Source organism: Colletotrichum graminicola, assembly GCF_000149035.1.
Source record: "Colletotrichum graminicola M1.001 genomic scaffold supercont1.44, whole genome shotgun sequence".
Classification (NCBI taxonomy): domain Eukaryota; kingdom Fungi; phylum Ascomycota; class Sordariomycetes; order Glomerellales; family Glomerellaceae; genus Colletotrichum; species Colletotrichum graminicola.
Window position 1 is genome coordinate 186123 of NW_007361048.1, and position 24059 is coordinate 210181.

Sequence of the window (24059 nt, forward strand, 5' to 3'; positions counted from 1 at the left end):
ATTCAAATGCAATGATGCGACAGACGGCCGCCCGAGAGGCTTGCAATTCGGCCCTGCTCAAACCGACCCCCGACCTCCGGGATAGAACCTTTGGCCATGTGATTGTCCACGTCACAATCGATTTCAATGGCCTCATGCGGAGAACTCTGCATGATTTGCAGAGGTCATCGCCAATGATGGCCATCCGGATTGCCGGGTTCGGGGTCCTGGGCCCAGATGTGTTCCATCAGCAAGCTGCGTCTCTTGGCCGCGTCCCCCACACCTGACCAGAAAGTGATATCTGCTCCCTTGCCTATTACGGTCCTCCGTGGCCTCCTGCGATCCGGACCGGCAGGTTTCCACCACTGAACGCAGCGCGTCCCGTCGCTAGTCGGTTCTTGGCGTAAACGTGGAGCGGCAAGGATGGAGGACGATCCGCGTGGGCGGCTGGTTCAGTTGCAGGATATCTGGCTACTTGTGAGAGGGCTTTTCAAGATGCGGACGAGCATTCTAGTTCTGAAAATGGAGTGACGCTGCGTGGAGAGCACACTTGGCTGACAAAGGGAGGCGGAGATGGTCTATGGGTGGTTGGCTGCTGCAAATAAGCTCATGGGGTTTCTGCATATCCCCGGCACTCCTTCGAACATGGATTGTAGGCTCAATGCCGGTCACAGGCGCCTGAGATTCCTGATCCATGAATGATGATTTATGGCCAAGGGACCCTATCCTATCAACAATGAAGCAGAAAAGCATTAGCTAAATGAAATGCAGTGTTGCCATGTATCACTCTGGCTGACTAGGACTGATGAGCACGCGCTATTTTTGCTTTGCCAGTTCCTCTTCCTAGTGCAAGTCCCACGGGTGAGACTCGCACCTCTGCGCCGAACAGATCCCGAACGCTGTAAGATCCAACAGATGCTTTGTTCAAGAAGGCAGTTCGAATAAAGTCCTCGACACCCGCATCGAAAGACATTTCGAGCTGTGGCCATTTCAACTCAGCCTAATCGGCCAAGCCCGTCTGCCACCACTGGGGCATTACTCCGGCCCACTTGACCGGGCCAGACCGCCGCCGCCATCCCGAATAGGCCCGGCCCACCAGGGAGGGCTCCGCCCCCTCGCTACACGACTCGTTCTTCCCACCAGTCCATGAGACACTCGATTCATATTTTACATTCTCCAGCCTGCTCTTCAACAATACAAATGGTCTGGTGGTGTAGTTGGTTATCACGTCAGTCTAACAGTTCGAGGCGACTCGACCTGAGCACACTGAAGGTCTCCGGTTCAAGTCCGGGCTAGATCATCCTCGTGGGCGATTGGTTTAGTGGTATAATGACCGCTTAGCATGCGGTAGGTCCAGGGTTCGATTCCCTGATCGTCCATCTTTTTGCGTCAACTGGAAGATTTGCTGGTTTGCTGTTGGAATATCTTTCTTTCTATGCCTTGGCGACGACAATGCCTTCTGAATGCCGTGTAGAACTATCCATTTACGGCCATTCTCATTCCTTCTTTGCCGGCTTTCGTCCGACCATAAGGTACATTGGCGTAAAGATCTTCTCTTTACCGCCCTGAACCAATGCATCGGCGGCAATACACAAGCTATCCGACATCTTGGTCATGCCGGGCGGCGCGACCCCCAGCGTCTCCATGACACTGAGAAACCCGCGCGTCGCTAAGCGTCCGAGACCAGTCATACGGAACGTGTACATCAGATCGCCCAGCGTCTGCGCGTGTCTCCAGCTTCCGGCGTCGAGAGGCCAGTACCAGGGGCTCGGGTCCGGACGCTCGGCCATGTCCTCGTGCCGGATCATGTCGAAGCCGGCGGCGCCGAACGCGCGCAGCGCCTCCGCGGCCTTGACCATGTTGGCTATCCCGTCGCCCTGCTCGATGTCGATGCGGATCTTGCGCATGTGGAGGTCGCCGTCGTCGTACTTGTCCGTCATGACCCATTCGTAGACGCCGAAGACGCCGCCGGGCTTGAGGACGCGGAAGATCTCGGAGTAAACGGCTTCAAGGGATGGGGCGTGGACGGTGGCCTCTATGGCGTAGATGGCGTCGAAGGTGTCGTCCTCAAAGGGTATGTTCTGGTAATACATGTCTGCTATTAGCGAGGGGCCCGTCAAACATGGACTATATGGCGTGCACAAAACGTACCATGAAGTCGGCCTGTACAAACTGGACCTGCTTGTCCATCTTCGCCTTGACGGCATATCGTGTCGCCCGCTCCACCTGGTACTCGTTGATGGTGATACCAGTGACATAGGCACCAGTGAAGCTGGCGATCTCGCGAGCAGGCCCGCCAACACCGCACCCAACGTCCAACACCTTCATATCCTTCTTGATATCGATCACATGGGCCAGGTAGTGTTCGTGTCTCGCGATGCCCTGCTTGAAACACTCGCCGGCCGCTGAACGACAGAAGTGGAAACTTTGGCCGAAGCCATATTCGTAAAAGTCGGTCGCGAGGTTGTAGTATCTGTTTCTCGTATGCTTAGTTTTGACACGCCCATTTTAGGAAGCATTCTAGATATTACTTACTGCCTGGTGAGGGAAGCATAGTCTGCTGTCCGAGCCTGTAACGACGGAGGGGTTCAGTATTCAACAAAGTAACATGACTGCACTCCAGAGACGCTTTCCACTTACCTCTCGGTCTTCCTTCGTCTCCTTCTGTGCGCTCTTGTTGTCCCAATGCCTGAAGTACTCGTCTGTGGCCGCCTTTTGTGCCTCGTGATCCTTTTTCAGCATCGCCGACATGCCAACAGTCTTCGTTGTGTCCTTGTGGAGGATCTTCTCGAACGTGGCGTCTCGGGCCAAGAGCATCTGCCCCTCCTCGGGAACCGTTGCAACCATCGTGGCGGACAGACTTGGTAGTGTTCGAAGTTCGAATGCAATGGAAATGTTAAAGGAACTTGTGGCACTGGATGGAGCGCTCGCGATGGAAAGGACAACAGAGAGAAGTGAGTCAAACACAGTATTATTGTTGGACTGGTTTCCCTCCATCACCCATCACGAACTACCCTTCTTATAGCAACTTTCGAGATCAACATCCTCCGACTTACAGCCAAGCCCATTGTCCTTCTACTCTAGAGTTCACAGAGCACCAAAACGAATACGTGATAAGGCCTTTGATTATCGATAGATCCGAATACGAATGCGCTCACCCCCCTGTAAGCTTGTGGGCGCCCTGAACCGATGAGCTGCTTTTTCATTTGTTAACACCGCTGAATGGGGGCTTATCACCGGCTGCTGCGAGATGACCCGTCACCATCTACCCGCTCGCTTCCACAGATCTGGTCCGGCTAACGCACACAATAGCGTCTGGAAAGACCCCGTAGATTTCTCCTGGGTCTCAGTTCCTGTTGGTTATTGGTAAAGTGTGTTGTATCAGACTATTGTGGTTCTGCCACTTATTGGTTCTTCCAAGAAATAAGCCGAGACCCAGTTTTCGCACCGATAGGGAAAAGCGTCGGCTTCATCGCCGTTTCCGTAGCCAGGTGAGGGTGAACACGAATACGAACAGTTTGAGATAGTAAAGGCTGTGCCCGTGAAATATTTGTCTGGCGTAGAATGGTAGGCGAAGCCGGCATGGCTGCTTTCTTGTATATATATCCGAGGCGAAACATTAAAGATTTTTCAATTCCATACTGGTCTTTATCTATTCCCTAGACAGCGAGCAGTGTAAGTAGAGGAACTGAAAGATAGGAAAAAGTAGAGAAAAAGGGAAAGAAATGCCATCAAGAAGCTGGCTTGGTTGTTATTACTGTGCAGAGATAGACCGTTATTAATTGAATCCATATTCTACAGAACATACTGTCTTGACATTGAAGGGGGCAATGACGTTGCTTCAATTTGAAAGCCGTTGCCTCGCGGTCCTTTTCATTGTCGGCATCTGTCCTGAAGTGTGGCACAATGATCCATGTATCTGTAGCCATCATCATGCGGTAGATCAGAAGGACCTGCACATCACTTTCAGGTGAGAAGGGTTCTAGAATGAAAGCATCACAAGAAGAGGCTTTGGTTGATACTACCGCTTCCTGCCCTTGACGTCGGGCAATGGGCTGCAAACCGATTCGAAGTGGCGGCTCCGGTGCTCTACCGGAGGGCGGCTGTAGATGGCGGAAGGCAACTCGAGAACCGGCAGCTGGATGTCGGCAGCGTGGGTCCAGTCCGTTCCTACCTTGACCCCGCGACTTCGCTGGCTTCGACACATATGATCCGTTGCTGCATCTCCCGTTCCGCAAGCCACTCGATCTGAGCGGCTGATAGAAGTGCACTATCGCGGCTGTAAAGGAGAAACAGGCTGGTGGCACATGGCGTCACAGAAATAACACTTATTAGTATCCGCCCAGGTTTTCGTAGTCACATGGACAGCCCCGAAGGAGACGGCAGCAGACGGAGAGAAAAGTCGGTTTAGGTTCCGCAGTAGGGTGGGTGGTGGCTGGGTAGCTAGGTCCCGTATCTAGGAGAATGAGAATAGAGGTTGCGGGGAAGATCCAGGTCGGCGAGAAGCAGTGACGAAAACATGGCAATGGGAAAAGGGGTGGTCTTTTCGGGGGTGAGGGTCGCAGCCGGCTCTCGTCACATCCCCCACGCCCCCACGAGCTTGTTATCAGACAGAGGCTTCCTTTGAGAGATTAATATACTCAGTTTGAACGACCTGTGAGTCTCTATCTATAGGGATGCTCTGCGAAGTTCCTAGTAATACTATCGCAACCTAGGCGTTGCTGTCTACTTCACGCTCGCCTAGCATCATCGGGCTGCGCGTGATCGGCCTGGTGCTCTGGGACTCACCCATCTGGAACTTGGTCCTGGACCATATCTTAGGCTTCTACCCGTCAGTCAGCTCAGCTCGCTCGCCAAACCTCGCTCGTGGACCGGCGAACTTCCCAACGCTGTCCGAGGATGGGGACCAATCGCTGTAATTCTAGCGTCATCGATCACGGCGTCGAGTTCCGCACCGTTCTCCAGATGTCACGAGTCTCTCCCTAGGCTAGGCTGGTTCTGGCAGATGCTAAGAAAAGGCAGCCGTCTGGTATGTCATTCCAGCTCCCAACTGCGGGGAGAGGGGAGAGGAGACAAGCAGAGAACAGAGCGATCAACGCCAACCCCAGAACACCCACATTCACGAGTGACAGTCGTCCCCCCCAGGTTTCTACTGAACGAGCTAGTTTAGTTTAGCTACATATGGGGGGGGGGGCAAAATCCCAAACCCCCATTGGCCCAACCATGGCTGGGAACTCTCGCGGAAACCTTCGCTGCAACCAGCGATGGTGGAATCGCCGAGAATTCTCTTCGCTGTGATTCGACCGCCATGGATCCGGGGGCCTGGGCAGCTTCGCAAGGCACTTCCCGGGAGGTGTATCGACCAGGGTAAAGCCCCTTTCAGTGCGCATGTTTGTCTTGGTTCCGGTCTGCTTCTACGCCACATGGCGCAGGGATACCCGCGGGGACTCCGGTATACAGCTAGGCTTCGTTGGTGTTGATCTCAATGTTTAAGTTTTTCATTTGGGCATCTCTTCCGGGGGGGCTCCTCGCCTAAGGAAGCGAATGCTTGTGCTGAGACTGGGTGAGTTGTTATGGGATGCCGGTTTCTTCTTCTTCCTCGCCCCTTTTCCCGATGGCCTGATATTTGCCCGATATTTGCCCCCTCCCATATGACAGGTAGTATCCGTACACTGTAAGAGACACCTCACCCGCCTCGGTATCATCTCATCCCAAGTACCATTACACACCAACACATACCTACGTCCTCCCACACTGCGACATCGACCCCAGACAATCCATTCTTCGACGCAGGCTTCCCCGCAGCGAGCTGATGGGTCGTGGAGAAGAAGGTGGAGCACAGCGTGTCCTTGGGTCCGGACGACTGAGAGCGGGCTAGGGCGGTGTTTTCTTTTTCGACTTGACTCCTTTGGGGGATTCTTGCATCCTTTTCTTGAATTCGAGCGACTGAAACCCACGAGTGTGGTCCATGAGGTCAACATCTTACACCCTCGTTCCGACACTACTGGATTGGATTTCAGCGAGCCAGTGAGAGGCCGCTTTTTTTGCTCTGACGGCTGACTACCTTGGTCCTCGTGAAGGGAGCATCAACATCATCGCTTGGCGCGAGGCATCAAGTCGGTTGAGACACAAACGGGAGGAGGATATAAGATGACTGGGTATCCCGTATCGACTTGACTTCATCTCAGCAGAAGTAGCAGCATCGCTTGCAGTAACTTGAGCAGACTTACCGGATCGTGCTCTTCGACCTTGGACAAGGGTCGAGCGCATCGCCACTTCCTTTGCAGCATCCCCATTCTACCAGCTTGAACCGTTCCAAGGCCGAGCTCGGGTCCGTCTCTTTCGCGACACTCGTCCCATCAACCCCACCATTCCATCCCGATATCATCCCGTCCTCCGGACAAACCCAACATCGACCCGCAGCCATGGTGCTCTTCGGCTCGTCCACGCCCAAGGCGGCGCCGGCGATGGCCGTCACCACCGACCCCGTGGTGACCCGTAACCTGTCCGGCGGCGACTCCAGCGCCGCCGAGGTCGCCTCCGAGGCCGCCAAGGCGACCGAGGCTGAGCTCGGCATGGGCCTCATGCAGTCCATCCGGTTGTACCCCAAGGCCATCTTCTGGTCGCTCTTCTTCAGCACCGCCGTCGTCATGGAGGGCTTCGACAAGACCCTCATTGGCAACCTCTTCGCCTACGATGTCTTCCAGCGCAAGTTCGGCGAGCGCCAGCCCAACGGCTCCTACGAGCTGACGGCCGCCTGGCAGGCCGGCCTCAGCAACGGCGCCCTCGTCGGCGAGATCACCGGCCTCTTCCTCAACGGCCTCATCGCCGACCGCTTCGGTTACCGCAAGACCATGGTCGGCGGCCTCATTGCCGTCACCGCCTTCATCTTCATCATCTTCTTCTCGGAGACGCTCGTCCAGCTTCTGGTGGGCGAAATCCTGATAGGGATCCCGTGGGGGATATTCCAGACCTTGACCGTGACCTACGCCTCCGAGGTCTGCCCGACGCATCTACGCGCGTACCTGGTAAGATACATCCACCCACCGCCGCCGCCTCGGAGTCAAACAACCTGTTGGTGTACGCTGGCTGACGAAGTAAACCCGCGCCGCAGACGACCTACGTGAACCTCTGCTGGGTCATGGGCCAGCTGATCGCCAGCGGCGTCCTCCGCGCCATGATCCAGCGCACCGACGAATGGGGCTTCAAGATCCCCTTTGCGCTGCAGTGGATGTGGCCCGTCCCGCTCATCATCGGCATCTTGGTGGCCCCCGAGTCCCCCTGGTGGCTCGTCCGCAAGGAGCGCCTCGAAGAGGCCAAGGCGTCCCTGCTCCGCCTCACCAGCCGCAACGCGCAGCCCGACTTCAACGCGGACGAGACAGTCTCGATGATGGTCCACACCAACGCGCTCGAGAAGGCGGCGCAGAGCGGCATGAAGTACACGGACTGCTTCCGGGGCATCGACCTTCGCCGCACCGAGATTGTCTGCTGCGTCTGGGCGATCCAGACGCTCTGCGGCTCGACCTTCATGGGGTACTCGACGTATTTCTACCAGCAGGCCGGCATGGACAAGGCCAACTCGTTCAGCATGTCTCTGGGCCAGTACGCCATCGGCGCCATCGGCACCGTCTTCTCGTGGTTCCTGATGCAGCACTTTGGCCGCCGGACGCTGTACCTCACGGGACAGGCCATCATGTGCGTTGTGCTCGCCACCATCGGCCTCGTCTCCTTCGCCGGCAGGGAGAACGTGGCGGCGCAGTGGGCCATTGGCAGCCTGCTCCTCGTCTACACCTTCTTCTACGACTGCACTGTCGGCCCCGTCTGCTACTCCCTCGTGTCCGAGCTCAGCTCGACGCGGCTCAGGACCAAGACGGTGGTGCTGGCGCGCAACCTGTACAACATCACCGGCATCACGACCAACATCCTGACGCCCCTGATGCTCAACCCCTCGGCGTGGAACTGGGGCGCCAAGAGCGGCCTGTTCTGGGCCGTCAGCTGCGCCATCTGCTTCGTCTGGACCTGGTTCCGCCTGCCGGAGCCCAGAGGCCGCACCTACGGCGAGCTCGAGGTGCTGTTCGAGCAAGGCATCCCGGCGAGGAAGTTCAGCAAGACCGAGGTTGCCGGGCTGACCCATAGGACACACCAGAACGACAGGCTCTCCGAGAAGGGGTCTGAAGTCGGCGTCAGTGAGATCGAAAAGACGGCTTCGGCATAGAAGTATAGGATTGACGCACACGGCGTTTTGGTGAGGAAAGAGGGACTTGGTATAATACGATTTGATGGCAGTGTGTGTTCTTTCTTGGCCGGCTATTACATAGTCATCTCGTGTGCCAGTATTGTCTATAGTAGTTTTGTGATTCGAGCGTCAATCAAAACCTGCCCTTTTGGCTTCACAAACAGTCCGGACCAGTCCTTGTTGGTGCAAGACATAGCAGCTATCCCGGTCACAATTCATATTCTCACTGGTTGGATAGGCTTGGATCTTCTCGACCAACCATATTCGATGCAAGACCAATAAATGGTGGGAGAGAATCTCCTCATGTCACCCCGCTCTGCAGTTATTGTTGGCACCAATCGTTGGCCGTCTTAACAACAATAAGCCAACGGTTGGCTGTCTTCAAGCTGGCCGACATCTAGAGACGGGCTGATCCTGAAAGAAGAACGTTCCTTCCTTTCAGTTCTCACTTGTTGTTTGTTTACCTTTTCAAGGCCTTGGAAATCTCTTCTACTCATCAACACATCACTATCCATCAACTCAAACTGATACTAGTCACCAAAACTGCCTTCATGTCAATAACCATCGTTTTTACACTGTTGAAAAACCCCACGCCACGATGATTCCCTGCCCTTGCGGTCGCCGCTTCAAGTCGGATGCAGCGCTGGCGCAGCATCAAACTGACAAGAATCGAGCCCACAACGGACGCGCCTCCTGCTGCGCGCCCTCCAGCACAAACACTTCGCTGTCGATCACCGAGACATCAGGTAACGTCGTCCAGGCTGTTAAGACTACTGGACGATCTTCGCCTGCCAACGCATCAAATCGAGCTTGGCTGTGGAAGCAGATCCGAAAGCCAGTGAAGCCTGTGTATACCATCGTCCAGTCGGCCATCGTGCCTTCGACGACCGCAGTCAGCAGCGAGGCCGGCTGCCAGCTCGTGTGCAGCTATAACTGGCAAGGAGGAAGACGGCTCACGATTCGAGTCCCCGGTATGCCGCTTCGCCCTCTAGCCTTGCTGGTCGAAACTGACCATGAACAGGGTTCGCGGCCATCTGGCAGGATTTGAGCCTACCGTTGACCCTCCCGCCCGACAAGGGAACTTACTTCATCGACCAGAACACCAACCTGCTACCCCAGCACCCATTCGAGGCCATGTTCCGAGCAGCGGCTTTCATGAACCCAGACGCGTCCTTCAATGAAATCGACATCGTCACGAACCGTAACAGCCTTCGGAAGCTGTTCAACTTTTGCCTCGGCCGGTCCCGGGAGGACTTCCGGCTCAACCTGCACTTGGTGCGCAACACCCTGATCGTCGAGCGCTGCGAGAAGCTCACCAGCGTAATCATCAACGGGTCGCCGAGCACCGGCTGGGGCAGGAACTTTGAAGAGGCCTCAGCCAAGTTCCCCGCCGGCCTGGAGAAAAGTTTGGGCCACCACCGTACCCTACGATACTCCCTCGGAGCCTTGAGCTGCGCGGTGCAGTTCGAGGTGGATGCCAGCTACGACCCAGACAGCGGAAAGCCCGCCCCCTTGGATGCTTTGCTACCGCGCATGGAGAAGCTGTCGGTCCAGTGTGCCCAGCGAGGCGAGACCAAGAGCCCACCGCCGCGGGACGTGCAGATCGAGACGGTCTACGTCGGGGCGCGGGTGATGGACCAGTCGACCGCCGCTGAAATCAAGTCGGCGACCCAGAACAAGACCATCGGCCAGTTCATGCCGCAGCTCTGGTTTGGCAGGACGCCCTGGCTCATCGTCGGTCGGCACGCGGAGGGCAAGTTCGGCAGCAGGAAGATCACAGACGCGGCGGCCCAGTTCGCCGGATGGGAGGCCACGAACCAGGAGACGTTGCGGAAGCTGGTGACCGTGCTCGGCGAGCTCCGGACCGCGGTCCGGAAGAACGAGGGCCGGCACTGCGCGGCAGTCTTCGAGCGGGGAACGGGGGCCATTGTGGTTGTTGAATCGACGAGCAACAAGCAAGCAATCTCGGAGGATCTGAGACAGAAGCTTTGGACCTGAGTACCAGTGCCATCGTGGTTTGAGGAGTTGAGGACTTGACCTCGTTTGGAGGATTGACGGCTCCTAAGGGAACGGACATCCCTTTGTATCATAGCATTCGTAGCTTCGCCACCTTCTCATTTCTTCTTCTTCTTTTTCTCCCCTGATGTTATATGTCATGGCCCTAGGGGTCATATGGAGTAGTCCCCGTCCCTGCAACTCGGCTGCCCGGACCTTTATACGTTATATGGATATGTAGCATGCGGCCTATATATCATGACCTTGTGCACATGTCTCAATTGAACAGCTTAATTACTTACCAAGACGCCAAGACGCCATAGCATCCGACGACCCGGGTGTAGGTCTACGAGCATCTCCACACACACTGGACAGGGCTGATCGGTATCAACCGGGCAAGGCGGGTCTGTCACCCTCCTGAAATCAAAGCACCCCAAGGGTCTGTATTGCTGCCGGAATTGGCAATGAAGAGATTCATACCAGAGGTTGGACACCGACAGAGGAACAAACAGAGTATATCAAAGCCCTGACAGATATCAAGATAGAGTGGCGGATCTTTGTCTCGTTCTGTGATCGTCCTGGTATCCCACAACAGTCTTTGTGAACATTTATAAATCACTTCACAGTTGACACCCACTGGTTCTTGGCCCCTGCAAGAAGGTCCTTTGATGCCCGGTCAATCTCAACACGTATCGTCACTATTCGGACTACACAACAACAAGGGTCAAGACTCCCAACCCACCACACAGCTCAGTCGTGAGGACATTGCCAAGTTATCCAGAACAGCGGGAGCAGCTGGTCAAGTCAAGCTGCTGCGCCCGCCCCTTTAAGCAGACGACCAGGGCTACCTACTCCAACCAGATGAAGACGAGAACCACACGAAATACAAGAATAAAAATCGAAATCGAAAACATCTGCAAAACTCTTACCATCTTCGTGGGTGAGACCGGCAAGCCTCCCCTGTCGTTTCGTGAAACCCACGATCCCCTTCCCACCAACAACCAGGTCCACAATCCTCCGCCCCCGCCCCCCCCCTTTACCGCAAGACCCCACGAAAGGAACAAACACCAAGAGTTCCATCTCGCTTGTCGGACGAGCCCGGCAATATAAAGAGGAACCCCCATCATGGCGCCTCCTCCCTCGCAGCTCATGATGCCCCCCGTCCCAGGCACCGACCGCGGCCTGCTCAACTTCGGCGCGACCAGCAGCCTCTCTCGAGCCAATGACACGGGTTCCTTCTCCTCCGCCTTCTCTTCTTCCGACAGCGACGACGACAGCACCGCGCCCATTCTCGGAAGTCACCGCGCCGCCCTCGGATACCAGGCCATGAATCACGGCGGTCAACAGGGCGCCGCCACCGCCGCTGCTGCCGCCGCCGGCGAACAGTCCCGGGGCGGCAGCCTCAAGGACCGCGCGTGTCCCAACATGCGCGGCTGCTGGTCCTTCTCGTGGGAGGCCTACAGCCTCAACACCGCCGACAAGGCCGTCCTCTTCCGCCGCGTGTGCATGTACATCACCCTCGGCGCCCGCACCGCCATGTCCGTCATAGGCGTCGTCGGCGACATCGCCCACGGCCGGGTCCTCGGCGCCGTCCTGGGTGTCATCCTCGGCGCCATCGGATTCCTCTTCATCGCTTGGTGCCTCGCCGTGATCGGCCAGGCCGAGGGCCGCCGCAAGGTTCTCGGAGTCATGGTGGTGAGTGAACTCTAACGAGGACGGGGGGACTGAGCATGAAATTCAGAGTTTCACGCTGACTGTGTCCTCACTTTCCAGGGACGACTGCACTTTGACCTCTTCCTGCTGGCGGCTGCCTTCATCCACACCGCGCTCCTTGTCGGAAGCTTCGTCGGCCTCGGCACCTCCGGCGGCCAGGCCACTTGGCTCATCATGTGGCTGCTCATCTTCCTCGTCGCCTGGATCGGCACCTGGCCCGCCTGCCAGGAGAGCTACCTCTGAGCGGGACTATTCTCACGACGACGACCTTATGATGAGTGCAGCCGTACGAAACCGAGGGGTTCTCGGTACAGGCATCAAAAAGTGGCATCGGAATCGCCGGGGGGGGGTGGATTAAGCCGAATCTGATGCACGCTAGAAGGCGAAACAAATGGCTTTTGTAAAAGTTAAAAAAGGGGACGGAATGGCGTGACTAAGAGCGAGGCGGCTTGATACGACGAGTGGCGAGCGATTGGGCACTTGGAATTCGCGATACCCTATACGGCTGATGCCAGTGACCTCGGCGAAGGAACCGAGGATGCGATGTGCTATTTTTCAATGAGATAAAAATGAGCCAAGCCAGATGCCTTCATCCGGGATGCAGTGATGAATGTTGAGAAAGACGGCCGATATCGCTGCGTCCGGTCCGGATCCGACTCCGGGCCTGTAATCTGGCAGGGGTGAAGCGGGTTACTCTCTCTTTCTCTCTCTCTCTCTCTCTGTCTCTCTCTCTCTCTCTCCCTCTCTCTCTCTCTCTACGTAATATTGCATGCACCCGCGTTTCGTTGGCTCAGTGTCAGAGGCAGGCTATGACTGTCGAGAACCAAGTTGTGGCCAGCGATCACAGATGGTCATATGGAGTCCCCCCCATCAACGTCTTGAATTGCTTCGTCTACCAGCTACTCTCCGTCGTAGGCCACGCCGCCGACCTCAGGCTCTACACGGATCATCTCGAGGGCGGCATGGCTCGAGAATGGATGAGCTCTGCGACGGGCCTTATGGTGGGTAACACGTCAGGAGCTGAGGGACCGAGCACAAGCATGCGACATGGAGGCGATGCTGCGGCACATTATGGGGTATATTAAGCTCTTTTATTCTCTCATCTCACGAATGTCGGACCAAAAATGAAGGACGGGGGTGGACAAGACAGACCGATCCTGAGCAAGTTCGAGTCCCCCCTCCACCCAAAAAGAGGGAGATCCCAATTAACAACAGGCCACCGAGGGCGGCAACGGATCTATGATTTGTAGCCGAGACGCTCCAAGAGCGACTCTCCCTTGGGCGCGCCGCCCTGTCCCTTCCTCAGACCGGCGTCGACACCCTTGACGTAGTCGAGGACGCGGAGGTGCTCCTTCTTGAGCTCATCAAAGTCGTGGGAGAGCTGCTCGTGCCAGGGGTACAGGACGAAAACCTGGAAGCCGAGGGCGGAGGAGGCGACGACGAAGTTGGTGATGGAGATGGCGCGCGTGATGAGGACCATTGCGTCGGTTGTTTGCTGTTGATCCCGGGTATTGGTCTTTGAGCTCGTTATAGATTTCTGATTACGAACTTTTTTTTTTTTTTTTTTTTTTTTTGTTTCCAAGTTCTTCTCGCCTCGGTGATCGTTCTACTTTGGCATGTAAAGGGATCTTATCTGGAGGCGCGCTGGCCCGGTCAGCGAGTGCGCGGACGCGGCAGGGATATCTTGGCCCGAATGAGAACCCGAGGGGAGGGGGGTTAAGGTCTACGGCGGCTTACCTTGGACCGGTGAGTTGCTGCGACTACGAGCGCTCAAAGTCTATTCGGCCTAGTCTGTCACAAAAAAGAGAAGGAAAAGAGACGTGTGTCGGGACGGCGAGAAACAAAAAGCCGAAAAGGAAAGCATGTTGTGGAAGGGAAAAGAGGGAAAAGAAGTGATGGACAAGCCGGGACCAACACGGGTAGAAATAATCAACACAGGAGGAACCCGGGGATTATACCTGAATGACCCTTTTGGGAACCTCGCCCAGGGCGGATTACCTTACCTCCACCGACAACGGCTCGGCGGCAGAGTGGGCACATTCTCCGAGAGACACGCTCACCCTCGGGCGTGGACGGGTTGGTTCCAAGTAGAGTTTGGGCAGCGGTCTGTCACAAATGAGCATCACCGAGTTGCGTGTTTCCTCTCTCTACCTGCACAGCCAGCCATCATGTGCTCCGCAAGCGGATTATGAGGTGAGGGGGGGGGGCACGCACCCGCTCATCCTCGTGTCTCTTGCATGGAAGCTGAACCAACATGGCCACCAGTCAACTCTCGGCTCTACCTACAATGTGAGTAGCAAAATGTCACAAGGCCACACACACAGCCCGGCATGTCTAGTCGTGGGCTAAAATAATAACAATAAAAAAACGGTGCCCCCGGAAAAAGGAGAGAGACGATTCGAGAATGGATGGAGACCGGCCGTCCAAGGTGGCCTGACTTTTATGGAACCCCGTCTTTACCGTGAGAACTGCCTAATGAGAGCTAGAGGACTTCCCGGGGTGGAGCCGGCAGCCCGAGGATCATCGTCTCCGACTGGCCCCTCGCGCCCCGATTCTGTCCTAACTTACCCGTTTCCCCAAGTCCCAGGACTGCCATGAGTGACCCTCCCAAGAGCCGAGCCCAGGTCTTGGATCACTCCCTGGCTCCCTTGGGACCCTGCTCGATCAGTCTGATTCGCTTGGCTTGCGTTGCCGTTGACGGATCGGTGGGGGAAGCATGCGACGTGGGTAAGTCATGTATTCGTATACAGGGGTGGGCTGTCGAGAGCGACGCATGTGAAAGTCTCCCTTCGCACCAATGGCCGGCCCAACTGGGAGATTAAAGAAGACCCGACCGTTTCTAGGAAGTCAAGCAGCTGATGGTAGATGGCATAACGCATCGTCTGCTGTTGACTTTTGGGAAATATGCTCGATGCAGCAAGCTACGGCCACAAGTCTGGCCGCCTCGGTACCTGGAAGATCGGAGGGGGGGGGATCGCTACGATGCCGACACACTTGACGACGGGAATCTGTTCATGTTGCGAAATTTGTTGTCTTGTTCGACTCCATCGTTTTATATAGTTACATACAACGACCGCCGCGCCTTTGCTGATTGACCTAGAAGACTGTCCATTCGAGTCCCCGAACCCACATACCCTGGCCATCCCTCGTAAGGACGAAAGCGATGGCGTCCCTCCCACCACCGCCACCACAGGGGATCTACGCCGGCCGCAAAGCCCTGAAGCGGGCCGTCGGGGTTCGGGCTGCCACGTGTTGGTGGAGCGTCGCTGGCCCCGAAAGCAGCCGATTGATGAACCCGCGGGTCCGGGAACCCTCGTTTTCCCACGCACGAATGCTCAGAGCTCGGTGTCCGGAGGGGATCGCTGAGGGAATTGGGCAGACTGATTCAAGAACCGGTCGACAGGCCCGGCCACCGCGGTTTCTGTGGCACAGCGACGGGACCTCAACCAAGGTTTCGGACGGATTGTCACCCGCCGGGGTTCATCGTTGCTGGACCACGCATATCTGAACTAACTTGCTAGCGACTCTTGTTGGAAAGACAGTGAGACCGTAAGCCTGACTCGGCCGATGTCTTTTCTTCCAGTTTCGCATATCTGGGTACAGAGGATGAAGCCCCTTGAACACGACATATGAAAGCGGCTTATCAAGCAATGAAATGCCCCTGCGAGGGCGGGCGGTCGATGTCGGGCCTGGTTATATGAAGCACGCCCTCAACAAGGGATCAAGCTGTGCCATATGGAAATTCACGTACAATACCGAAAGAGCGATTCGGAGTATGCAAAACAGTTCAAGATATATAAAAAAAAAGACCAAACACCTGGATACTTATTGGTGTTACCTGTATTTACCATTGTGTCGTACGGTCTCACAGGCACACACATAAGTCCATGTCTACAGGCATATTATATTTTCCCGATCAGATGTCAAATGAAGCCCCCGCGTAGACCATATTGAACCCGCCATTGGAACTAATGACGGAACCGTGTCTCTTATCGCCCCTCATGCCCTTCTTGTGACCCCCCTCTCGATTCTTGCTAGTCTTCGGCATAGAACTCGACGGTTAACCGGCCCGAGCGGCCGTGCTCCATATACCGTAGTCAAGAGGGGGCGGCGGGGCGGGTCTGTGGTTGCGACTAGTGTTAGTGAAGGGCCATCCAACAATGAAGGGGCTCGTCACAGCTGGCGAATAGGGGTCATCGACATCGGCTTGGCCTTTCTGCCCTGAGGAGGTATTCTTTCCGTAAACGGAATACCATGAACTCTGGGGTAAGAAAGGATGATGATCTGGGGGGCTAAAAGCGTAAGCTTGCGCTCCAGGCGAAGGCGAGGACAGGAGATAACGTTAATTTTGTAGGCACTAGCGGCGGGGCAGAAAATGGAGAAGGATGATTATATACAATAATTATAGGACTATTAAAGTCGAAGCCTTCGAGGCTTGGTATAGTGGAATCAAAGCACAGAAGTCAGTTCCCAAAACCTTTTTGGTGAACGAATACAACTATTCTGAGGCCAGGGAGGCAAGCTTACCTTCAACGCCCTTTTCAACCTGGTCCGCGAAGCTATCATCCAATTTCCTCATGCCATTCTCGTCCCTTTTGGGGAACTCCTTTGTCCTCAACACAGATCTGCTTGTAAAACTCATGTACTTATCCATACGACACACTAAGTCTTGAAGAACCCGATTGTTCTCCTCCTGGGAAAGGCCCGTCAACGCAATGGCAGCCGCCATGTATCGGGTAAACCAAACCTGGTGTATGCGTTGAACGTGGCAACTTGGTTCTCGTTTGAATCCTCAGGTTGCATCGCAACGCCGTTTATACACGTCAACGACTTGATAACTGTGCGTATGAAAACAGAGCCACATGCACTCCTTCTGATGTCATGAGAGTCATGCTAAGCATTGGACTCGTTTTCCTGACCGGCGGCAGCCACCACGGCCAGACTTTCATCTTCGTTATACAGCAAAAAGTTTCCGTTGTAAGTTGAAGGAGAACGTGGTACAAGAACGACTAGATATCAATTGGAAATCCGCTGTTAGTGGATGCCCCATCAAATCGTAGGTTGAACTGCTAGCCCACAGTCCACAACAGTTTCCACGTTGTTATAGATACAGCTATCAATAACACCTCCCGAGACTCCAGGATTATCAAGAACACGAGATCCCTTCTTGTTGAACGCAATGTCTCCAGATCCATTCTGGTTGACAGTCAAGGGAACCAGGGAGGTATTCCAGGTTAAGCTGGTTGAACAAGAGTAGCTCTGGGATTATTGTTATAAGCTGTAATCGACCACTTGGAATAGCCGCACTTGTAAGAATGCAGCTTCACCTGAGCATTTGGGGATTGATGGTCTGGTTGGGAGTTGTGGGAATGGCACCAGCGGATGCCCCAAAGGTAAAAACGGGTGTATCTCATAACGACATAGCTAAGTGTGTTGGTGATTGACGGGTGTCAGTCTATTGAGCTCTAAGCTTTTCAGGCAGCTTGTCATTATAGGCCTCATTATAAAGTCGCTAGTCATCTATATATTCTTTTAACTTCGCACCAACTTCGCAAGCTTTGTGCATCAATCAATTGATCACCTGTAGAAACCGACACGGTCTCTTTTAGACGAAAGTTGATGAGCACACTATCAATATTTGATGTCACTCATAGCATCTCTACAGCTCGGGACTCGGTCAGCGATGAAATTCTCTTCTATAAGAAATGAGATGAAGTCAGAAAGAGTGATCACTGTCTTGGCAATTTATATTCTGAATTAACCATCGTGAATAGTGCGTTAGTCCGCTCGAGCAGTCCCACCGAGACGTAGCAGCCTACCGACCTGGGTAGGACAAGGAGATAAAATGCTGAGCATTGGAGTTAAGTAAGAAAATGGGAGAAATTTATCAAAGGGCTGGTTAGGCATGTTTCCAACTACATACCGTATGGTTTGTCGTGCTCGATACCATCGTAACAATGCCCCCGCTCCTCCCAAGACAAAAGAAAATGCAGTCGAGAAACAGCCTTCCTTCCAGCTTTTTCTACTCGTGATGAACCGTTTGTGACTGGAGGTCTTCTCATGTATCGTTCTCCACTTGGCCATGCCGGCCGTGACACGTCGGGGCGTGCTCCATCCAAGGCCCAAGCCCATCAACGATCTTTAATGAAAACTCACTTCTCAGGTCTAGACTCTACAACATCGTCTTTTCATCCGGATCTGTTGATCATAGCTTGGCCTTAATTGATGTCTTCTGTCCCTTTTCCTTTAGTTCCCCCCACCACTTCTGCTTCAGCGCCAACACGCCGAAACCGAGCACCGCCCACTCGTCCTGCCACGCGGGCAGTTCGTACGCGTCTGTGCCCGGCGCCGGCTTGCCCGCGACTCGGCACAAGAAATCGAAATACTCCTTGAAGTCCGGCTTGATCTCGTGAAACTCGGACGTGGGCCCCTTGTACCGCAAACGCTTCACCTCCCATTCGTCTTGCTCCCGAGGCGAGGGCAGCCCCCCGCCCCGGTTGGCGAAGTACCGCGCCACCGCGACCGCCTGGTACTCGTAGACCCGGAACGAGATGGCCGCCTTCACCTGCCCGACAACTGCGAGCGAGGGGTCCGCGACGTTGAAGATGTGCTGGTAGAACCCGGCGAGACGTCCGCTGGGCGTGACGGGGTCCGGACGCAGGAACGGGTACGATAGTCGGTAGCCTGTGCCGAAGTGGACCTTTTCAATGCCGCCGGCCTCCGTACCGTCCGAAAAGCTCACTTTGACGAGGTTGTCCGGCCCCACGGATATCCGAGTGATCTGAGGCTTCCGGACCACGTTCGGGAGCTCCCACGCGTCTTTCAAGATCTCATTATAGCCCCGTTGCGAGACGTAAAGAGGGTCGGAGACGATGTTATGGATCTCGGAGACGGTATCGGAGGCCGAGACGTTTCCGCCAACCACCACAACTTTCTGGTTGATGCTGTCAACAAGTATCCCGCCACTGACTACGGTAATCTTCGGAATAGGGCTGCCCAACCTTGTTCACATAGTCCTCAGGGGACCTGTACGCCTTGGAGTGCTCGAATCGCTGGGGCAACGCAGCAAATGTCTCCTCCAGCCCCGGGATGCTGGGCACATAAGGCACCCCGTAGTGACCAGTAGCAACGACAACTGCATCGAACGTGTCCTGCCACCAGTAGTCTCTCTTCTCATGTTTCAGATAGTGCTGGGTCTTCCTCAGGGTCAGCCGCCATTTCTTCCCCGCCTTTTCGACACGTTCGACGTGGGTGTCGAAAGTGAACAGGTGCGAAAACGGCTCCGCGATCTCCTCGAGGTATCCCGCCACCGCTGCGTGAGGATGCGTGGGGTTCCCCCTGCCGAAGCGGCTGATGGACGTCGCCGAGTTCACAGGAGGGAACGGCTTGTAGGTGAAAGCCATGACCTGGGAGCCGACATTGCTGTCCAAGGAAGGATAGAGGCCGGTTCTGGCGGTGATGTTCTCCGATGCGGGTGGCAGTGACCGTGGGAGCTTTTCTGGTATTTCTCGGTCAGGCTGACTGGAGGAGGTCGAGAAAGGCTCCGGCTCCTCGTCGTATATCCTGTGAATTCTCGTGAGCGATATTCCCGATCCCCAGACCGTTTCGTTTACCATGTGCCGCCAACACGGTGCCTTCTGTCGAACAACTGTATCCTATCGAATGCCTTTTCTTCGCTGAGTGCCTTGACAGCGGAAATGCCAGATGGCCCTGCGCCAACGATGGCAACGCTGGAGTATCGAGGGGCCATGATGCGCTTCGGGAAAAAGGTAGCCCGACAGAACTTAGTTAGTAGCTTGATTGGCTCCTGAGACACTCTCCTCATATCTCGTCAAAATGGGAGGCATATATACATCAGGTCTTGGTGACGAATCGATACTGCATATGACGTGCTTGAAAACGCTGGAGACGGCAGAGCTATCGGCAGTCCCACCGCAACGCGCTTATCAGTGTCTATATTATACTGAAAATGCTAAGGATCTCGCAATGATATCCCTAGTTATGCCTTGGGCTTCGCAAAACCGCTCCAGTAATGGAGCGATGCCGCCAAGATACCAGTAGCGCTGAAACACTTGCATGATGCAGAGCTTCCAATGGTTCCAACCTCTAGAAGAACGGTACCCTAACCGGACGATTCGACTGTACCTATCAAATACCGGCGTCAACACCAAGCTACGCTGCCGAGATACATGTTCGCCGATAACCTTTGCGCGATCCTTTCTGCCGATGGCGTCACAGGGGCCAGACGCGAGCCCTTTCCGGAGTCAATACTTTGCCCGGGTCATCAAAGATTGTCTCCGCGTAGATGATACAGATTCAGTGAATATAAGATAGGTCTTGATAGAAAAAGCAACCATTATAATTTATCTTCTTACATATCTCATCACCACGCGCACACTCTGTACCCGTATTAGGTCTGATAGGAATGTTTCGGAGCGCCACTTGCACCCTCGCGATCCGGTATCTGACTTACCGTACCCGTGGCAGGTGCGTCGCCGTTCTCTAAGAACCATAATTGGTGGGGTGCATACAGTACTTGGCCTGCTTCTACTTAACCGCCATAACCTCTCTGAGTGTAAGTAAATGTGATCTGCAGGCACCGGGAGGTATGTTAGGGGCCATCTTGGATGGGTTTCGCTGACGAACAGAGTACTTTTTCCATTGAGCAACCTCCAGGACTTCCGGGAAGCTGGACGCTCGCACTACCTCGGTGTGGCATCACTGACTGGGAGACCTACCTTATTCTCAAGGGTAATCCACATCCGAATCCGCTCGACGTTCAAGTTAATGTTGATCTTTTATCTCTTTCTTTTTCCAGCCGTTTACTACCTCCGGTGCCACATAATAGCTAACGCCTGACAACAGGGGCCTATGGAGTATGGCTGCGAAGTCAACTGAGCCATCGGCCGCGAGTTTTCGCTAACCACGAAAGCGTCTACGATGAATTGGGATGCCCTACTTCACCCCGTTGTTAAATTAAAGTGGTTTTCTCATAGCCTACCCACTATTCCATACGTCCTGTGTGTTCGTCCCCTACGTAATTGAAAAAGGACCGTTCCTCATGTGTCTGCTGTCCTTACGTACTAGGGGCCCTAGTTATCCTATAATAATAATTCTGCCCCTTCTACTCACTTAGTCGCTAAAACTAGCGAGCTGCAAGCTACAAACCCTTCTCTGTTTCTTTATATCACGATTACATCAACTGTTTTGTCCATACGGGTGAATTCTATATCATACTGACATTTTCATCTCGAAGCTTTAAACTTAACCGCTGTTCCTATGTGTGATATTTATCACTAATCCACCATGGTGCTCTAAAACCCATGCAACGACTAGCTTCCTTGCGGTTAGTTTCCCGTCGGAAAACGGCCGATGGTCGGCATCCCATCGGCTGTTCAGTGGATCCTCATCGTCGGCTGCCGAATAGGCCGCAAGCTTCTCGCTGACGAGGTGGATTCAACGTTGCACTATCGTATTCGTCATTTGATCGGAGAATGAGGAGTTCATCCCATGGAGAAAACTTCGAGAGAATTTTGTGGCGCTGGGGTAGCTTATTGACGGTTGTTGTGACGGTGCAAGCCGAAGGAAAGAGAGTTATATAGCTTGAATTGAGTTCGTCTTGTAATACCCCCGCTAGAGCTAGGCATCTGTCTTCGAATTGACCATTGGCAACCATGGCCGAAGAAGCACACAAGTCTGCGCCGGCGGAGGTCCAAGATACGGCCTCAGACGCGCCTGTAAAGCGTGTGTGGTATCACAGCACCCTGTTCAATGCCTTCGTCATTGGAGGAGTCGGTATGTTGTATCCCAGGCGCTTAGGTCCCACACAGCAACTAACACAACATCAGGCTTTATGGCGCCTGGTCTTTGGAATGCGATGAACGCACTTGGCGCAGGTGGTGCCCAGGAGCCTTTCCTTGTCAATGCCGCCAATGCGCTTGTCTTCGGTCTCATGGGCTTCCTCTGCCTGTTTGGTGGACCCATCGCGAACCGCATCGGACTCTCGTGGACACTTTTGCTGGGCGCCGTTGGCTACCCCCTTTACTCGGCTGGTCTCTACACCAACAACCGCTTCGGCAACGTGTGGTTCGTGCTGGTTGGGGCGGTCGCTTGTGGCATCTCCGCCGGCCTGTTCTGGGCGTCTGAGGGTGCTGTTGCACTGGGTTACCCGGAGCCATCGAAGCGCGGCAAGTATATGAATAGTAAGTCAATTGTTAGAACGATCAAAATTTCGACTAGGGACTGACCACATACAACAGTCTGGCTCTGGTTCAGAACCGGTGGTCCTCTTGTTGGCGGTGCTATCGTCCTGGCACTCAACAACAATGCCGCCGCGAAAGCAAAGGGCAAGGTCGGATCCCAGACCTACCTGGTCTTCATTGCATTGCAATGTCTGAGTATCCCTCTTGCCCTTGCCCTTTCACCTCCCGAGAAGGTCCAACGATCCGATGGCAGCAAGGTCATCATCAAGGCAGAGAAGTCTTTCAAGGCTGAGTTCCAGGAGCTGCTCCGCGTCTCTAAGAGAAAGGATGTCCTTCTTCTTCTGCCAATCTTCTGGGCTGCCTATTTCAACCAATACAGTGGGAACTTCCAGTCATACTACTTCGGTGTCCGAGCTCGCGCTCTCATCGGTTTCGTCAGCAATTTCGGCACCCTTCTCTCGTCGCAGATCATTAGCATGCTTCTTGACCATAAGAAGCTGAGTGTTAAAAAGCGCATCAACTACGGCTTCTACTACGTCATTGTGTGGCACATCATCGCCTGGATCTACGGATGGGTCATCCAGGAAAAGTACACCCGCAACCCCCCTGCGTATGACTGGGAGGATAAAGGCTTCGTGGAGGGTTTCTTTGTGCTTTTACTCTGGGACTTTGCCCGCCAGGCACTCCAGAACTGGCTATATTACCTCCTGGCTACCAAGACTGACAACATCTCGGAGCTCGCGCGCTTTTCGGGCGTCTTGCGAGGCCAGGAGAGCTTTTCCCAGGCCATTTCCTTCGGCTTGAACACCCAGAAGTGGAAGGGGGGGCGAGTACCGCTGGCTGTCAACACGATTCTTTTGGGTAAGTCTATTCGATATCTGACTGCCGATGGAAGATGTCACTAACTCAATGCAGTTCTGTCCGTTTACCCTACCTGGCTCGTTGTCAGAGATCATGTCCCGGTCGAGGAAGACAAGCTAGCGACCGTGGAAGAGCAATCGCAAACGGGAGAGATTGCCGATACTAGATTATCTGCAGATGAGAGGAAGGAGTTTGCAATCGGCCAGACCGGCCTCGGAAGAGATGCAAAGATGTAATGTCGATCAGACTGTACATATGTGTCAAGATTACCCTTGCGTACTTCGAGTTAGATACTGCATATGGTTGCAGGTAATTAAGATAAGCTCGATGAGTCCACTGTTTATTAAGGCAATACTTCTACGTTGAGTACGCCCGTGATAGCTGTGGGGATTGTAATACTGCTGCGGTGCCTCGAAACAACTTCTCTTGTATACTTGGAAAGTCTGTTGAGGCTGAGTGGATAGGAACTGCACAGCTGTGACTTACTAGGAGCGAACCGCTTGACCTGAGCGAATCCGTAACCCCTCGTGAGGAACACTTTTGGGGTCAATGAATGTTAGTAGTCATCAATCAAATTTCTCTTTCAATCATGGTATCGTTGGCACGGTAGATAATATTTCTTTTTCGTGCCTCGACCTCACCTAGATTTGCTTTTCTCCTGACATCTATCTTTCCCTTTTCTGCGTTTTGCATGACGCGGCCAAGCTGAGTTCTCCTGTTCTCTTGCAGGCCGCTATACCAACTTGGGCAACACGATGGGCCACTTGGACGTGTACGACATGACACTGCACATATTCAGATGGTTCAACAAGGCCCGATTGAGACCACACTGCATAAGATACCAACAAATCAATCCAGGCCGATGTCTTACAGCCACAGATAACAACCAGGATACTCGCTTCAGAGAGGTCATATCCCCGCACGGAGCTTGTAGAGTGACGTGACTGTCGCTTGTAGCCAACTTGATGTAAATAAGTGATAGACCTAGCCACCGGCTCATGACGCGATCCTTCTCAAACTCGTCTCCACGCATTTCCCAGGCATACAAGTCGAAAACCGAGACCTCAAATAAT

General features: G+C 54.3%; 7 protein-coding genes and 2 non-coding genes across 9 annotated transcripts; 6 read left to right on the forward strand and 3 right to left on the reverse strand.

Moving 5' to 3' along the window:
- Positions 1-1181: 1181 nt before the first annotated feature.
- Positions 1182-1279, forward strand: GLRG_13220. The gene has a single exon. It is a non-coding gene; the product is annotated as a tRNA-Val (tRNA).
- Positions 1280-1286: 7 nt separating this feature from the next.
- On the forward strand, positions 1287-1358 carry GLRG_13221. Its single transcript has one exon. It is a non-coding gene; the product is annotated as a tRNA-Ala (tRNA).
- Positions 1359-1475: 117 nt separating this feature from the next.
- Positions 1476-2826, reverse strand: GLRG_09013 (uncharacterized protein; the record flags this gene model as incomplete). Its single annotated transcript, XM_008099698.1, has 4 exons — positions 1476-2060; positions 2131-2452; positions 2515-2549; positions 2620-2826. 4 exons carry the CDS (start codon positions 2824-2826, stop codon positions 1476-1478), a joined length of 1149 nt encoding a protein of 382 aa, XP_008097889.1.
- Positions 2827-6404: 3578 nt separating this feature from the next.
- Positions 6405-8194, forward strand: GLRG_09014 (sugar porter family MFS transporter; the record flags this gene model as incomplete). The annotated part of the gene is made up of 2 exons (XM_008099699.1): positions 6405-7007; positions 7094-8194. The coding sequence occupies 2 exons, from the start codon at positions 6405-6407 to the stop codon at positions 8192-8194; spliced, it is 1704 nt and encodes a 567-aa protein (XP_008097890.1).
- A 619-nt stretch (positions 8195-8813) lies between these two features.
- On the forward strand, positions 8814-10213 carry GLRG_09015 (uncharacterized protein; the record flags this gene model as incomplete). Its single annotated transcript, XM_008099700.1, has 2 exons — positions 8814-9186; positions 9237-10213. The coding sequence occupies 2 exons, from the start codon at positions 8814-8816 to the stop codon at positions 10211-10213; spliced, it is 1350 nt and encodes a 449-aa protein (XP_008097891.1).
- A 1122-nt stretch (positions 10214-11335) lies between these two features.
- Positions 11336-12166, forward strand: GLRG_09016 (uncharacterized protein; the record flags this gene model as incomplete). Its single annotated transcript, XM_008099701.1, has 2 exons — positions 11336-11905; positions 11984-12166. 2 exons carry the CDS (start codon positions 11336-11338, stop codon positions 12164-12166), a joined length of 753 nt encoding a protein of 250 aa, XP_008097892.1.
- Positions 12167-13160: 994 nt separating this feature from the next.
- GLRG_09017 (uncharacterized protein) lies at positions 13161-13403 on the reverse strand (the record flags this gene model as incomplete). The annotated part of the gene is made up of 1 exon (XM_008099702.1): positions 13161-13403. The coding sequence occupies one exon, from the start codon at positions 13401-13403 to the stop codon at positions 13161-13163; it is 243 nt and encodes an 80-aa protein (XP_008097893.1).
- A 4725-nt stretch (positions 13404-18128) lies between these two features.
- GLRG_09018 (dimethylaniline monooxygenase) lies at positions 18129-19673 on the reverse strand (the record flags this gene model as incomplete). Its single annotated transcript, XM_008099703.1, has 3 exons — positions 18129-18857; positions 18925-19486; positions 19537-19673. 3 exons carry the CDS (start codon positions 19671-19673, stop codon positions 18129-18131), a joined length of 1428 nt encoding a protein of 475 aa, XP_008097894.1.
- A 1924-nt stretch (positions 19674-21597) lies between these two features.
- Positions 21598-23222, forward strand: GLRG_09019 (uncharacterized protein; the record flags this gene model as incomplete). Its single annotated transcript, XM_008099704.1, has 4 exons — positions 21598-21718; positions 21772-22125; positions 22183-22986; positions 23041-23222. The coding sequence occupies 4 exons, from the start codon at positions 21598-21600 to the stop codon at positions 23220-23222; spliced, it is 1461 nt and encodes a 486-aa protein (XP_008097895.1).
- Positions 23223-24059: the final 837 nt, after the last annotated feature.